At 42.1% G+C, this 17,547-nt stretch overlaps 1 protein-coding gene across 1 annotated transcript in view; it reads right to left on the reverse strand.

Annotated features, from left to right (window-relative positions):
- The window catches only part of TMIE (transmembrane inner ear), a 636,311-nt gene that overhangs the window by 311,807 nt on the left and 306,957 nt on the right, over positions 1-17,547 (reverse strand). The window contains exon 2 of the mRNA XM_078664238.1: positions 2,097-2,214. Within this exon, the coding sequence (XP_078520364.1) occupies positions 2,097-2,214 (118 nt within the window). The remainder of the gene's footprint in view (positions 1-2,096; positions 2,215-17,547) is intronic.

Here is a 17,547-nt window from a genome sequence, read left to right on the forward strand (position 1 = left end):
AATAATGATGATCGATAGATATGGTTTCCACTTAGGAAATGCACAGAAATAGTGATAGAGGACAATATTGAAGAAATATAGTAACAATATAAGTGTAGTAGTAAAATATATACTTTATTCGGTAACCAAGTACCATCAAAGTGCACATGTGCAATACACTGCAAGAAATGCATCAAAAACTATTTTAAGACATGCCACAACACAATTCATTAAGAGACACTATGAAAAAAAAATATTGCCTTTACTTGTGTGCAAAATGAGAGCAGAAGTCAAGCAAAACCATGTGCAAATTGAGCAAAAAATACCTAAAAATTCTCTTCCAACTATATATATAAAATAAATGCAATTAGAATAAAACAATCATTAAAAAAATTTGCCTAGTTGTTTGAGGGCACAATCAGTAGTCTACCGTGTTGGTGCCATACTGCCTGTAAAGATTTGCTCATGGCAATGGCTATTACTGGGGTTGTCAATCTTTATTATTCTAAAGGCTACTATATATTTTATTAGTTTCAGATTTTAACATACAGGGATAATCATTTTTTGGCACGGCCATGGTAACTCGGGCAGAAGAATAGTACATGTGCCTCTTCTTCATCTACCAGGCCACATCCAGGACAAATACTAATTTCAAGGGTTTTATGCCATTGACTCGTTACTGATCTTAGGGGTAAGGTGCCAAATCGAAAATGGATGTAAACACTTTGAGTTATAGGAGAGGAAACCAAATCTAGAAATTAATTTTTGAAAATGTTGTTATGAGATTTTATTGGAGGAAATATTATGTGCATTTTTAATAAAAGGATAGATATATTTGCAATTAACAGGTCTCATAGTATCATTGTGAGTACGACAGAGTATTGATTGAATGGTGTATAAGGGTAGAGATTGATGGTAAAAATATATATACGCGACACAAGAGGAACTTTTTTCTTGTTGTTCGTCTTGTCAACAAACCCATTACATGCCCCCTTTCCTGTGTGATTTATTTTATGATTCAAAAAGAGCATTTTGTAAATCAGAAAGTCATGTTGGATTAAAATTGTGCCTTTGGTACAATGTGACATACATTTTTTTGTGGGCACAAATCCGGTAATTTTGCAAAATCACAGATTTGAGACAAACTATGTTTTATTCATGATAACCCTATTTTTAAACCATGAGCCAATTCAATGTCCAAACTATACTGTGTGTATTTAGTCTCCCACATGCAGTTTTAGAACACTTCTTGACCACCTATTTTGAAAAATGGGCAGTAGTTTAATAGATTTCATCTCCAATCCATTGTGTTATAAATTGAGATAGTTAAACCTTAATTGCACCAATGAGCAGCTGAGTAGATGGTGACATTATAAGTTTAGCCTTGTGATGAAAGTTCTTTAGATGCGGATATTGAATCTGGGTTGCACAGTAACTCAGTTGATTTGGCTGCTGTGCCTCAAATATAATGCATTATATCTAACGACCTCAATCTAGATGACACCAGTTGTCCTGGGAAGTATAATTGTAGACAACTAGAGGAAGGAAAGTCAAAACTAATAAAGATTTTCGACCAACTGAAGGCCTAATTCACAAAGGGCCTCCACACTCATGTGGGAGGCCCCGTAGTGGTGGTGGTGGTGGGGGGGGGGGTCTCTGCTTTCGGGGCGGAATCTCTGCAATAAGAATTCTCAGTGCGGAGATTCCCCCTCAACTGCGGGTTCTCCCCCACAAGTGTGGAGTTCCTTTGTGAATCAGACCCTGAGAGTCTAGTAATTCTTGTGCACTTGTGCTGCCCAATCAACAGCTTTGAGCTGCTATTTCTTGAGACTTCCCTTCACTCTTTCTCTCCCGGGGAGGGGAAGGACAATGTTGCAGGCTGACTAGAAAGCAAAAGTAATAATTGGGTTTGCTCATGAGCAGGGGCTCAATCAGACATTTGAAGTGTGAAACAAAAGATGTGTGCAAATCCCAGATGTTTAGTAGTTAGATCAGTGCATGTGGCGGTGAGCTCAATTATGAATTGTGATAGGCACAGAGCATTTACTGAAGATGGAAGATGCTTAATTATCAGAAAATCAAAAAAGACAACAAACAAGAAAATAAGTGTGACTTACTGACTCCCAAGACAAAGATGGAGAATACCCCAATCACCTGCCAGAGCCGCAGCCCCCAAAACACAACAGTTTCTGACGTGACAGGGTCTGGTTTCTTTTTGGGAGTCTCTGTTGTTGCCTGTCAGATAAGAAAGATGGAACAATTAGAAGAGTGTACACTAAGTGATACTGTTTGGTTTCTTCACCAACATACCAAAGATAATGCGTCTGAAATGAGACGTGTGATGCCTGAGAATTTCAGTACATGGTTTACTTTGATCATGTTTTTCTCTTTGTAGATTAAAAACATAATGAAACAGATTCTGCAATACAAACCAAGAAAGCAGGGAAGGAAGCAAGCAAAGGAAAGAGGTCAGCATGGAAGCAGGGGAGGGTTGAAGGAAGGAAGGATATTAGACCTTATTCACTAAAGGTGGTGCAGGTGCTAAAGTACAGCACTGCAATTGAGCGCTACACACACAAGCCTTGGTAAAAGCAACACGAAATCTCGTTCACCACACATTAAAAAAAATAAAATCACAATTTATTCATGATTAGAAAAGTTTCAGAAAGCATCGATTAATGTCCAAAGAGAAAAAAGATATATTACAAACATAGATCATCTTTAATCATCATTAAGTAATTCATCTAAATGTAAATGCTGTACAAATAAAGGCGCTTTACGTACCTTAGCAAACTGGCACTGTTTTGTGTTGCACGAGCACCAACATATAACTTTAGCCAGTGAGGAATCTGGAGGCATATTTACTAAAATTTCGAGCAACACAGGGCAGCTAGAAAAGTTGCGGCACTGTGTTGTGTGAATGGGGGAGAGTTGAACAGCGCCATCTCCACTAAGATATGGTGCTCTTTAGCACTTTTCCTGCCCTGGTGCACCTGAGGGTGCTTAGCACCAACACAGGCACCCTTGCACCATGGTGCGAGGGTGTTTGTATTATGGGAAGGAGTGTTTTTGTACAGGAAGGAGTAGTAGTAGTGTTCTTTATTCGGCTTTTAATAAAAACAATAAAAGTACAACATAAAGTACAATCAACTTGGAAACCATAACATCCCTAAAAGAGATATAAAACATACATTTGAGTTCATTATACTGGCTACTACCATCAAACAATCCCTTAAAGGAGTATCTTCCTGCACAAAAACAATCCTAACATCATGAATACAAAGTGAAAGTAAGAAGAAGAAATGAACGTATGTCTCCGCACTGTGTCATGCTCAAGATGGCAGACCATTTAGACGCAAACCCACATTTACTGATTTCAGTAAATGTGGGATTGAGTCAAATACTATGGGTGGATGCACAGACGAAGAACATGCTCCACTGATGGAACATCTACCACCATGAAAAAGTAAGTCAACACAGCAAAAACCGATTAATTGCATTACATGTCTTTATGATGCCACGCAAGGTAGCGCAAATCACCACTTGCGTGATTTTGCAAATATAATTTAAGCCTTTGCGTTGGCTTGCACCAATGGGAGAACAACAAAGATGCTTAGTAAATCTGGACCTTCATTTTTAGCACTCACTATTCAGGTTATTTATGCATTTATTCATTTGCACGAGTGGCATAACAATTCTATCAGTATTGTCTTACATAAGGCCAGTAGCAGTACATAGCATGATAATCAGTTATGGTAGATAAAACAACCCATTGTTGTAAATGAGGTGGTGAACAAAGACATTGTTTTTTTGGATGATTAGACAGTGAAAAATAGAAAAATGTTGACTAGTAACAGGAAATAGTTGCAAAATAGGCTCATTTACAGATTTGACATGTCGTGATTTATTTGTTGTTCTTTTGCTCCAAATACAGGAGATGGCATTACCTCCTCGCCCTTCCCTTGCTTGCAGCCATCACATGTGCGTCACTCCTACTTCCCCTGATTCTAATCCCACACAGTCTCATTGAATTAAAACCCCTTCCCCGTCACTCCTGTCTTTTTGTGTCTCGTACCAAACTCTTTATCGGCAATGATGGGCCCCATTGACCAACATAAGGATCGAAAAGCAGTTTCAAGGATGACCATATGGTGTTGAGAAGCAGAAAATGTAAGGCATCAGGTCAATGTACAAATTTGGAGCAGATCCTGCTGCATGAGGTGGGGCTTTTGCAGGGCAGCTGATACTTGCGGCAGCATGCGACGCTTGGATGGGGTTAGGCGGTCCCATAGCAGCTGGTGCACTGTTTCCAGTAGTGTCAGTAGAACTGCCGAGGGGGAGAGAAGCTTCCCAGTTAAAGGTGGTTAGGTCCCCTTTGGGACAGTATTTATGTTTTTTATGTCAATATCTGTAAATGACTGGTTGGAGGTCTTATGCTTGGCCTCCATTGGTTACCCTGGGCTGTATTTTTCTACTGGAGTGAATCATATTGGGAGGGGGACAATTTAGGAGGATGTAGCTGCCAGACAGTTGTCTTTCTGATTTTTTGATGGCTACGATGTCGGGAAAACAAACAGCAAAGAGGAAGCATGTGATTTTTTCCTCTTCTTCCTCTGATGATGAAGGCCAGATTCCAGCTAAGGTGGCAGCTGGTGGTGGGGCTGCTTTTGGGCCTTTACCTCCTTTATTATCTCAATCTGAGGTATAGGATATGATCGTGGCTGCAGTATCTAAGGCTTTAGCCTCTGCCAATAGGAACACGGGTAGCAGGACTTCTTACAATCATGAATAAATAGATTCCTCTTCTTTTGACTCTAATTGCCCTTCAAAGTCTTAAGGAAAGTTTCTCAAGAGAGAGGAGATGTGGGGAACTTTATCTCATGTGCATCAGAATTTGGGGTTTCTTCCATTTTGCCTGGATATTGAAGAGGAGGCCTTATTACCACAGTATTCTAAGCCTAGTGCCATGGCTATGACTTTTCATGGTGTGATTAAGGACATAGTCATGTCGAAGTGGAAAGAAGTAGATAAAGTTTCAGTATCTTGCTTTTTGCAGAAGCTTTGCACGCTAGAAGGTGAAAACGTTCTTCCACCTAATGGTAAAATTGACTCTTTTCTGGCTACCCTTATTGGAAAAACTACAATTACCCTAGATTTATTCTCCTTCTGACCCTGCCGATAAAAAGAACGATGCTGGTGTAAAGAAAGCCTATGTTGCAGAAAACGTGGCCCTGAAGGCTAGTTTGTATGCGGCTTATGCAGCTTAGTCTGCTCTTAAGGACTTTTATCAGTTGGCTGTGGCAATTCAGGTGGGGTATAAGTGTTCAGAGCTGTTAGCTAATTTCTGCAAACAAGGGTTCTGATGTGTACAGCAAACATTAACAAATCATAACAATATTAATAATGAAAAAAGCTGAAAAAAGGTATTTTGGCCCATGAAAGAAAAGTAAATAAAAAGATGTGCGTGTAATTATAGAAAAATACAAAATTTATTAAGATTTTAAAAGATCATATAAAGCTCAGATTTGTTGTCGGTATAACGGAAACATTGTGAAACATATACAAAACCAGACAAGTGGCAAACACATAGAGGTTACATAAACACAAGAGTTCTAAAAACCATGTAAGAACTCCTGTACACAAAACAATGTGTCCTCCTTAATTTGTGGCCACAGTAGCTTCGACGGCGTTTCGACCATTGTCATAAATACATGGTCATCCTCAGGACAATGTGTTAACTGAGCTTTTGAATATCCAATTTCAGCGTTATAAATTCGTTTGTGAGTAAAAGCCAAGAAGTACTAGCAGCATACAGGTTAAAAATAGCCAACCGCTATAGACTCTGCTTCAAATTCGATTAATTGCCAGAGTTTGTGTCAAGAACTGAATTCCCACATGGTATTTTAAAGAACTTGGATCGAAAATGGTAGCCACAAATCCATCAATGTAGTGGCACCCAAACAGATTTAACTTAAGTTCAGGCTCGGCAAATTGGGGCAGCAATTCCGACTCAAAACACTGCACTGTTTTCTCCAATAATAAAAAATGTTTTATTCAACGCCGTCAACGCTACTGTGGCCTTCTCTTGTGTTTATGTAACCTCTATGTGTTTGCCACTTGTCTGGTTTTGTATATGTTTCACAATGTTTCCGTTATACCGACAACAAATCTGAGCTTTATATGATCTTTTAAAATCTTAATAAATTTTGTATTTTTCTATAATTACACGCACATCTTTTTATTTACTTTTCTTTCATGGGCCAAAATACCTTTTTTTCTGCTTTTTTCATTATTAATATTGTTATGATTTGTTAATGTTTGCTGTACACATCAGAACCCTTGTCTGCAGAAATTAATTCAGCCCCTGGTTCAGGTGGTTAGGGCTGCCCCTGTGGTGGTAAATATTACAGAGCTGTTAGCTGGCATGGAGCAGCAAGCATGCCTGTTGGCAGATATCTCAACAGATATAGTCTAAGCAACTGCAATGTCTTCAGGGGCCTTGGTGGCACCCAGCAACACCTATGGATAAGAGAATGGAAGACAGAGGCTGTTGAAAAGAACACTCTGATGAAAATCCAATTTCAAGACATGATGTTTGGCGAACAAAGGGATGCTATAATTTTTAAGGCCTTCAAGGACTGGAAACATACTCTTCCTTTCAAGGGAAGATCAGATTATAAGAGATTTTTGGGTCAGCAGTCCAGGTCACCTCCTCATAAATATATCAAGGCATATTCTAACCACAAACAAAAGTATCAGCCTTTTTCATCAAAGAAGGATTTTAGGAAGAAGGGTCCAGTTCAAAAGCAATCCTGAAAATTATGGTTCACCAGGAGAATTTCAAGAAGGAAGGAGGCTGCTTCATGTTGTGGTTGCATGGTGACAGAATATCACAGACAAGTGGGTACTCAACATTGTCAGCAATGGCTATGCAACAGAATTCTGGAAGCCTCCCCTAAAGTACTATTGAGAAAGTTACCCATGTTCCGTCACATGGTCCTAAGCGTTTAGCTCTGGTACATGGGGTGGAACAGTTGCTCAGGAAAAATGCAATCATCCAGGTCCCTCCAGAGGAAAAGGGCAAGAGAGCTTCTTCGATCCTGTTCTTTGTCCAGAAAGTGTCAGGAGCTCACATACCGGTTCTGGATCGGAAATGGGCCACTGCTTGGATTCAAACTCTGCACTTTTGGATGGTGACTGTGCAGACAATTCTTCCTTTAATATAAAAGGAGATTGGCTGGTGTGCATAGATTTAGAAGATGTGTATCTCCATGAGCCAGTCAAACCCTCACATCAAAAATATTTGCAGTTTGCCCCGGAGAATGATTATTATCGGTTTCTAGTTCTCCCTTTCAGTTTCAAGTCTTCCCCGAGGGTGTTCACCAAGGTCCTAGCAACCTTGGCAGCTCTGATTCACTCCAAAGGAATTTTTCGTCACCCTTCTCTTTACGACTGATTCGTGCAGGCCCATCTGAAGATATGCTATTGTTCCATGAAAACAGGGTTCTGGGGGCTTTGCGCACTCATGGATTTCTTGTCAATTGGCAGAAATCTACTTTAAAACCAACATAAGATCTCATTTTCATTGGAGCTCATTTTCTGACCCTGCAGGGGCAAGTTCATCTCCCAGCAGGTTGGGTTGCCAAACTTCAGGGTCACATCCAAAACCTATTAAAATTTATGTACATCCTGCCCTCCCCCTAGCAGGCACCTATCCTAGTTTGACATGGCAGAACTACCTGATATTCTGACTATCCTCAAATCGCTAAAATCTGGATCACCCTCTGATCCCTGCCCTGCCAGGGTTCTGGCTGGAGTGGCGGACACTATAGGCACTGAAGTCACAAGCCTGGTAAATAGGTCGCTGCAATCAGCCACGGTGCCAAGACAATGGAAGCAGGCTAAGCTCCTTCCACTACTAAAGAAACCCTCAGCAGACCCACTCATAACAGCTAACTATCGGCCCATCTCCCTGCTACCAGCGCTGGCTAAAGTCTGCGAGAAGGTTGTCTTTCGCCAATTGAACGCTTTTGTAGAAGACTCGGGGGCTCTCCACCCAGCGCAGTCTGGCTTCAGATCATCTTTTAGCACTGAGACGGCTCTGGTCGAGGTGACGGAGTCAATCAAGGAATGTCTGGATAGGGGCGGCAGAGCGGCTCTGATTTTATTAGACCTCTCTGCCGCCTTTGATACGGTACCCCACCAACTTCTCCTGGCACGCCTATCATCTATTGGCCTCTCCGGGGCCGTGTGGTCATGGCTGGAATCCTTTCTCAGCTCCCGCTCCCAGCAAGTCTGGATGCCTCCCTATTTGTCCTCAGCCAGAGAAGTTCAGAAAGGGGTCCCTCAGGGCTCGACGCTGAGCCCGCTTCTCTTTAACATCTACATGACCCCCCTGATCTTCCTGGCCGAAGAACTGGGCGCCAAGATTATGGCCTACGCCGACAACACCCAGCTGCTGTTTACCTGGGAAAACTCGAACTTAGAAGTAGATGCGGTGCAAAAATGTCTGGCCGCCGTATTCACCTGGCTGGCCCAGGCCAAACTCAAATGCAACGAGGGAAAGTCGGAAATCATTCTCTATGGGCAATTCCCCGCTCAGTTTACAGAAGCATTGTGGCCCTCTGATTTTCCCCGCCCTCTCTCCGAAGGTGGCCTAGCCAAGAATCTAGGCATCTGGTTTCGGGAAGATCTAAGGTTTTCAGAGCACATAAAAAGACTCTCGGGCATCTGCTTTGGGACCCTTAAGTCCTTCGGCTGTTTTTTTCCCCTGCTTCCCCAACAGGCCAAGGAGATGGTTGCCCGAGCACTCATCTTGTCTCGCCTGGACTATGCCAACGCACTCTATCTGGGCATACCAGAATTCCTGGTCAATAAGTTACAACTCATCCAGAATGTTGCGGCGAGACTCCTCTTGGGCATCTCTAAACGAACTAGCATTAGATCCCAAATGTCCTCACTGCACTGGCTGCCAGTGGCACAGAGGATACAATTTAAGGCCCTGGTCTTAACCCACAGAGCCCTACATGACTCAGGCCCCTCCTACCTTAGGAAGAGAGTGGCCTTCTACATTCCCAGACGATCTTTAAGGTCGGAGGCCCAGCGTCTGATGGTAATTCCTTACTTCCGTCACGCCAGGTTGGGCGGTCAATCGTTTTCTGTAAAAGCAGCCACTCTTTGGAATGCCCTACCTATAGTCCTACGTCACATTCAGGACATAAGATGTTTTAAAAAACTTCTCAAAACTCACCTTTTCAGCCAGGCCTATTAATTCTCTTCTCTCGCCATAGGTGTATTATTGCTTCGCGCCAGGATACTCATGAGTAGTTGTGCGCGCTATGAATACCAATATAACATAACATAACATTAAAATGCAACCAGCCAAAGGTAGACTCTTGGCTCAGGGTCCAGAGAGTTATGGCATTTACCATCTTCATGGATCGATGAGCTCGGTTCCATCTCCACAAAATGGTCACCTTGATCCTTCTCAACTGGGATTCCAAGTTCTCAAGATCTGCCAGGTTCTATTCCACTCACCTGGCAAGTCAAAAGTGTCCTTGCAGGGTGGTTAAACTTAGACAAACTATTGTGAGGGGTACAGTTGGATCCTCCAGAACCTGTGACTCTAACCTCAGATACCAGTTTGCCAGGCTGGGGAGCTTGGGGAGAAGCTTTGCAGGCACAAGGATTTTGGACTCGCACCAAAGCAAGGGTGCCCTCGAATTGGAGAGAGCTTGAAGCAGTGAAGGGGTCTCTTCTTGCCTTCAGTTCTCAGTTCCAAGGGAGATCCATTCTAGTAAGAACAGACAATGTCATGCCCAAGGCTTATGTGAACAGATGGGGGGACTCGCTGCAGGAATCTGAGGCGGAATATGCACAAGATGTTTTCCTGGGCTTGGGGTTCTCTTCTGTCTCTAAGGGTGATTCACATTTAAGGCATTTCTAATGTGACAGCAGACCTTCTCAGATTCAGATGAGAGATTCCTTACTATCTAGAGTTTTCTCTGGAGTAGAGAGTGTTTTCTCTGTTGACTTGGCAGTGGAGTCTTTCAGTTGTAGATCTGTTTGTCTCACAAGTCAATGGCAAGGTTTAGAAGTTCTGTGCCAAGGAAAGCAATGTTCAGGCTTGGGCAATAGATGCACTATCATGTGAATGACCAAAGGGCCTGATGTATGCCTTCCATCTGTTTCCAATAATCAGGCCCTTTCTTGTGAGGGTTCGGAAGTTGAAGGTCAATGTTATTCTGGTGGCTTCTCAGTGGCTACAGGCCAATTGGTTTCAGCTGCAGTTAGTGATGCAGATGGCTCCAGAATGGCCTCTTCCACAGGCCATCTCCTCTTGACTTCCCAATATTGAGGGTAGAGAGTCTACGGAAGCTCAGCTTGATGGCCTTGAGGTTGAGAGGAATGTATTGAGGGATCAGGAAGTTTCAGATGCCTTAGTGGCTATTTTGGAGGCTTCTCGGAAATGATTAGCTCATTGTTCCTATCATAGGCACTGGGGTTCTATTTTTAAGTGGTGTGGAAGGAAGGATATTGATCCTACTTCTGTGAGTTTGTTCATGGTGATGGAATTTTTGCAAGATGGGTCTAACTTGTGCTTAACGGTGACTATGCTGAGAGTGCAGTGGGAGCAATCCAAGCATTCCAGGATCCATGGAAGAATTTATTGGATGAGGATGGTTTGGTTTCATGTCTCTTGAAGGGTCTGTCTAATTGCTGGCCGTGGTTGTTTATATCTTTTCCGGCATGGGATATGATGTTGGCTTCAGAGACAATAATGTCAGCTCCTTTTGAGCCTCTAGAAGAGGTTGAGTTACAATTGATTAAACTTAAGACAATCTTTTTGGTGGCGATTACTTAGGCCAGGAGATTAGGGTAGTTGGGAACACTGTCTTGTAAATATCCTTTTTACAAAATGTTTCCTGACTGGGTGGTCTTGGTCACAGTTCAAGCTTTCACTCCAAAGGTCAGCTACCTCTTTCACAAGCTGCAGGAGGTGACTCTAACAGAATTTTTCCCTTCCCCTTGTTTGTCGGAGGAGAAGTGGTTACATCTCCTTGATGTGAGAAGGTTTCCTATTGTATATTTGCAGAGGGTTCAGCCTTTTCTTAAAATAGAATCTTTGTTTGTGACTTTCGGTCTGGCAATACAGGATCAAAATGAAATCAAGACATACTTATTTCCTGAATACCAATTTCCACATATTATCATTTGCATGTTTTTAATAAATAAAATGTATGTCTGAGCGAATGTAGTGACCATTTCAATGGAGAATGTGCTGACATTAAATGATACTTCACTTCAATACTATGCTTTCACAATATATTTGCAACAGTTTTCCCCAAAATGCACCAGCACCTACCTGATACACCCTTAGCATTCTCCTGCTGAATACATTTGCTACACTTGTTCTTCTCAAAAAGCTTGGATATTTAACAAATCCTATGACATCAGTGATGTAACTTTGATGGCAGCAACAACACTGTCAAAATGGTTCAAACACCACGGCTGAAACTCATCCAGCTTTGAGACAAAAAATGTTTGATGGTTGCATACCTCAGCAGGATTAAAAAGGTTCTGATATCAAAGTTCAAAACAATGTCTAAACTGGAGAAGGAATACGGAAGGAAGTCCATCAGCAGGTTGCTTTCATAGTCCAATTTAGTAAGTAGTAGTCATTTAGTAGTGTGTTAACAGCATGGAATGAGAGTCAGGTAAACAGTTTTCTAATGTTTAGTACTGGATGATATGCTGTAGTGGCAGTGGTAGTAGTAAACAATTCCATGTGAATTGAAAGGATGAAAAGTACACAGGGATGTATAGCTGAGGGGAAGAAGCCAATCCAGGGGTAAATTAAATAGAACTGCGGGGGGAATCATTACCGATGAGGAAGGAAAGTAAAGAGCATCAGTCTGGAGGTCTTGAATGTAAAATATGAGGCCCTACCAATGTCATACAGTAGTGAGGCGGTCAGCTAAGTGTGATCTGATGCAGGGAAACAGGGTGGGAAAGGTACGTAGCTATCAATAGTGCAGCAGGTGCAGTTGTGCCAGAGCCCAGTTACCTGAAGGGCACACCAAAACCGGGTTTTTGCAGTATGTTGCTATTCAATCTGCAGTTTGCAGGTCAATTTTACTTGTCTGCAGTACGAACCTTGGCACCCCTTCTAGTCCATTGGGTGGGAATAGAGAAGATGTGTGTATTATCAAGGTAAATGTGGAAACAAAACAGTAAGAAGAGATGATGTATCAAGTGATGTGCACATGTTAAATAACAGTGGTTTTCTAGGACTCTCCCTTGAGTGACCCAACTGGCAGAGTAGATGGTGGGGATTTTTTGCAAACCCATGCCACTGAGAAGGAGTGGTCTTATTGATGAGTAGAGTCAATGCAGAGCAGAATGCTTCCTACCAATGATGTGGATGGAGGAAAGCAAAATAGGATGATCTATAATGTTGATTGCTAGACAGGTCAAGAGGAATTAGAATAGAAGATTGATAGTGGTCATGAGCAGAGGAAATGAAGTTAGCAACATAGGAAAGAGAATGTTTTCAGTTGCTGAAGGGCACAAAAGCTTAATTAGAAAAGATATGAGTCAGATTTAAGAACAAATATGTACTGATTCAGCTGTTATCTGTTGGTTTTCTGGATCTAGGAGAAAAAAGGTAGATGGGATACTAGGTTATATTGGCCTGATTCACAAGCCCCTTGCGCTGCTAGTGCGTCACTTTTAATATGGAAAGTGACGTAGCGGTGGCGCAAGGGGCTTGTAATTAAGCCCCCATGTGCGGAGTCTTCACACTCACAGCAGAGTCTCAGCACTCGAAGCAGAATCACAGCCCTCAGGGCAGAATCACTACACAGAGAACTTCATAGATTCAGCCCCAAGAGCAGAGATTCTGCCCGAGGCTGGGGCTTCCATCCCGAGTGCAGAGACTCTCCTGCAAGTGCGGAAACTCTGCACTTGTATCTTTACTACTCATAAGTGAAGCTGGCCCGATATGTCTCCAAGGCAGAGTCAGCTGGGGGACTTTTCAATATGGGTACCCCAACAGCAGATATGAACCAATGTGAGTAATTCACAATTAGGTGACAGGGACCAAATAGAGAAATAAGGTAGTCAAACACCCTGCAAGAGTGAGATAAAATGTAAAAGTGAAAAGTTCTTATCTGGCACTTGAGGGGTTAGTGGAGATGAATATAGAGATGAGTTCCTTTAGGTTAATTATGAGAAAATCCAGACAGAATGAAAGACTAAGGCAGGGCTGTGGGGAGAATAAAGTAGGAGGGAGAATGGGTAGTGAAAAAAGTAGGCAAGGAGTTCATATATTAGTTTTCTTAGAGGGGTGATGTGATGAGAAATCCTTTGTTTAGACTGACCAATAAATGTCGTGGGAAGGTTGAGTTATTGATTATAAATGCACAGTGGCGTAGCTAGCCCTCTGGCACCCAGTGACAGTCCCTGCGTTTGCCGCAGCGGCCGCAGTGTAAGGTGGGGGGTGCTGGCGAGTTTTCTCCGTTTGCCGCCCTGCCGCAAATGCATTGAGGAGCTGGAGGGCTTGCTATTGATGCCCGAGACGGCAGGTAAAAGCCCCAACAGCTACACCACTGTAAATGCAAGATGTTGTGACTGAAGCTGTAGTGAAGAGATGTCATTTTAAAAGGAGTAGTTGGTTCAAAGCTTATGTAATATCGGGATTATATGAAATGCTGTAGTCACCACATTTGTGAAGGAGTCTTATCCTGGTTGTCATTGAGTGAATGGTTGGTGTGATTCATGGTTGTGAATGAGGAAAAGTTTAGCAGGAAGTGTATGTCAAAAGCGCACTGGTAGGTACTGTTGTGTTGGTCACAGGGAGTCGTCTGATGCAGCAGTGTAAGTTCAATGTAGAGTTGGGATAGAAAACAAGAAAACAGTAGAGTCAGTGGTGGACTTGAGGAGAGGAGGAATATCAGTTCATGGTCAGTGAATAGATTACTGGAACTTAGGAAATTGGAGTCCAAATTTATTATCAGATTTAACACCAAAGTACCCCATGGGCTAAATATGGACGAGGAACTGTCAGTGCATTTACACTAAATTAGTTGTATCAACACATTGAATATAATTTTGCTGCTGTGAAACTTTCTGATTGCTGTTTTTAGAATTTTGTGTGTTTTCTTCATAAACCACTTTTTTGGCTATGAAGATTTTAACAAGACTTTGCCTCTGTTATCTTATTTGTTACAGTTGTACATACAAGATTGATTGATGAAGGACTACGCAGATGACCAGGAGAGTAGTAGCCCACTGGGGCATAATTAAGTTGGACACAACGGCATTTCAGTTTCAATGAACTTGTTTTTGCCCACTAGGGCAATATTTTCTTATTGTGTTAGATGACAATTTAAAATAATCACTGTTATATCATAAGTATGGTTTTCAATACCAAAGTTCAACAAATTTGAAGATATCACGTAATTCATAGACTGAGCATGTTGAATCTGACTAGCTCAAGTGATTAATAGGCTTCACAGAAGTGCTGTCTTTTGAGACCGTAGGTTCGTGTCTCGGAGTTGCCGAATTTTTGTTGAAATAGGATGTTTATCTATTTAATACAGGAATGTACTGGGCAACCATTAATATATTATTTTATGATTTGGATATATTGATAAATGATATAACAGGTTAAAATACTAAAATATGAACTGAAGTGCTTGGGTCGCCGATATTCTACTGAAAGCGTATCTGGCATGTAGCTATCATTTCAACAATACTAAAATTGAAAATGTAATTCATATGATGTAGTTATATCTGAAATGAAATATTGTAAGATCAACAAGGACGAAGTATTTTGTTTATGTTTGTGATCACGTGACACATTACTTTACTTTATTATCCATGTTGAAATGCACAAATTTTGCCCGTGATGAAGGAGTAGAATCACTCCGAAACGCCTAGGACGTTGTGTTTGAATAAACCTGCACAAAGCATAGAGGCCACGGCTCCTGTGTGTTTTCCTTTCCATGACTGAAGGAGGGGATACGCTGGTTTGAACGTGTTCGATATATATATATATATATATATATATATATATATATATATATATATATATATATATATATATATATATATATATATATATATATATGTGTGTGTGTGTATGTATGTATATATATAGAGAGAGAGAGACAGAGAGAGAGAGAGAGAGAGAGAGAGGAACAGACAGACAGACAGACAGGCAGACGGACAGATAGATAGATAGATAGATAGATAGATAGATAGATAGATAGATAGATAGATAGATAGATAGATAGATAGATAGATAGATAGATAGATAGATAGATAGATAGATACTTTTACCCATATACACATATGATCATTTATGCGTAGTAAAGGCATATTCGTGGTAAAGGCAAGTGTCGTAAAGGTATATGTGCTACAGGCATATGTGTGGTAATGGCTTCGTGGTAATGGAAACAATACAAGGTACGCTGTTCCCAAAAGGTGAAAGAAAGGAATGAACCGCACGACGAAAGGGGCCCCAACAAGAGAAGAAAGGGAGGGGAATCCTCCCTTTCGGGACTAAAACCCTCACCCACCCAGCAAGCTAGGTGTCATGCTTCATCATCTGGGTTTTGTTACTCGTCAAACTGGTGGTGCAATGTCTGACGGTGGAGTTCTGGACTTTTTGGTTCCGTCCAGAGGTGTCAGGGATAACACCCGAAGACCCCGGAGTTCAACCTGCCTCGGTGCATAAACAAACAGAAACACGGGCTTCTCGATGGTGGCGTCAAAGACCAAAGGTTTATTACTGCAGGGACACAGAAGTCACAGAAACTACACATGGGCAGTATCTAGGAGCCTGTTCAATTTGTACAAAGAGGGTTGCTCCTTATATACTGAATATTGGGCTTCAGGCAAATTTCTTTACATGTTAGCACATTCCAAAACCTTTGTATCTTAAACAATAAATATTTGGCGTTGCACAGGAATCGTCAACAATATCTGATGTCAAAACATTACGAACGAGGGGTTCCCACTATTCCATCATAATCCCATGTCAACTTTCCATTCAAGACCCGGACCGCCTCATCGTAAATTTCGTTACCTCCCCCTAATAAAGGCCCAGAAGGAAAGGAGCAGAGCCAGGTGCAGAAGATAGAAAAGTAGGATAAGAGATGGTTGTGGGTCGTAAATGGGCACGGTTACCAGCTTCGGCCGCCTAATCATGATCAGACCAACGAACACGAGAACCAGTATAGCAGGACTGGCCTCAGGCTGGGGAGACAGCTCTTGCCGAGTCATGCTGCCACAGCGTTGCTGGCCTAAGGTGCACGTGTCACTAGCAAGGTGAATTGCCGGCTAAAGCCTACGTGTCCTTAAATGAAAAGAGGTCATTGCGTGTCCATTGACTATGTGAGGGCAAGGAATACAAAATGGCTTCCTTGTTCTAAGATGGATGCCACGGGTAGAACAGAAATGTGTTTGTAACAGGAGTGCTCTTGCTCGTAGCATAGCGAAAACACCAGGATATACTAAATGGATCATTTGCGGTTCACTGATACCAAAATTATGCATTTGCGACAATGTTACAAACACGGGTTAAAATCGTCACGGAACCTCAGACCCTCCTTTTGCCCTTACATAGGCAATTACTCAGTCTATGTCAGAATCTAACTCTATGCTCATTAGGTCAGTGACATGTTGTTGCATCATCATTCTGTCTCGTGTCTTTTCTCCTAATGCCGGTGGTTTTCTGAAACAGGTTGCAGCACAGAGGCTACACAAAGCGGGACCACATTGGATAATAAGGCAGCATGAGAACAGAAATACTAGGATGACACCAATGACCATCAGAACCTTCCATCCCCACGCTGATACCAGAGTCCAAAACCACTCCATGAAGGACCAGTTTCCCTTGTCTACGTGTATAGAGTCGGAAATCTTGTGTAGCTTAGAGATCGCTTCATAGACGGTTGGAGCATTATTGGGAATAAAAACACAGCAGCTCAATTGGATCATTCTGCATACCCCACCTCGATCTGCAAGTATTACGTCTAGAACCATACGGTTCTGCAACGTCATGAGACGATCCGCCTGAAGCTCAGCTGTTAAGTTACTAAGGGCACCAGCAGTTTCTGTAATAGTAGATTCAACTACCCGTGTTAGTTGACGTAGATTTCTACTATTGGCCATAGGCCCCCAAAACGGAAGGAAACCTTTGAAGAAGTCTCCAGCTTCCTGACCAGTGGTATCTTCCTTGCTGAAGACACCTCTTGCTACTCTGGTCTTGTGATAATCTGAAGAAGCAGTGTATGTCGGAGGTAACAATCGAGCAATATAACATGAACCTGAGAAGTCAGCAGGCAGCCATGTATATGCTCTGTCTTGACAGATGAAGTAAGTACCCCTAGCAGTAAGGAAGGCAGGGGAGGAGTTAGACGGAAATACGTAAGTCTCAACGCACTCACTCCTCCCTAGCTGAGCTCTCAGATTTCTCCCATTTCCTTGCAAACAGACCTGACCTCGGTGAGGCACGACCCAGACTGAAGTGGAGCTTTTACGCTTGCTTTCTCCCAAACT

The sequence above is a fragment of the Lissotriton helveticus genome, chromosome 10 (genome assembly GCF_964261635.1).
Source record: "Lissotriton helveticus chromosome 10, aLisHel1.1, whole genome shotgun sequence".
NCBI lineage: Eukaryota > Metazoa > Chordata > Amphibia > Caudata > Salamandridae > Lissotriton > Lissotriton helveticus.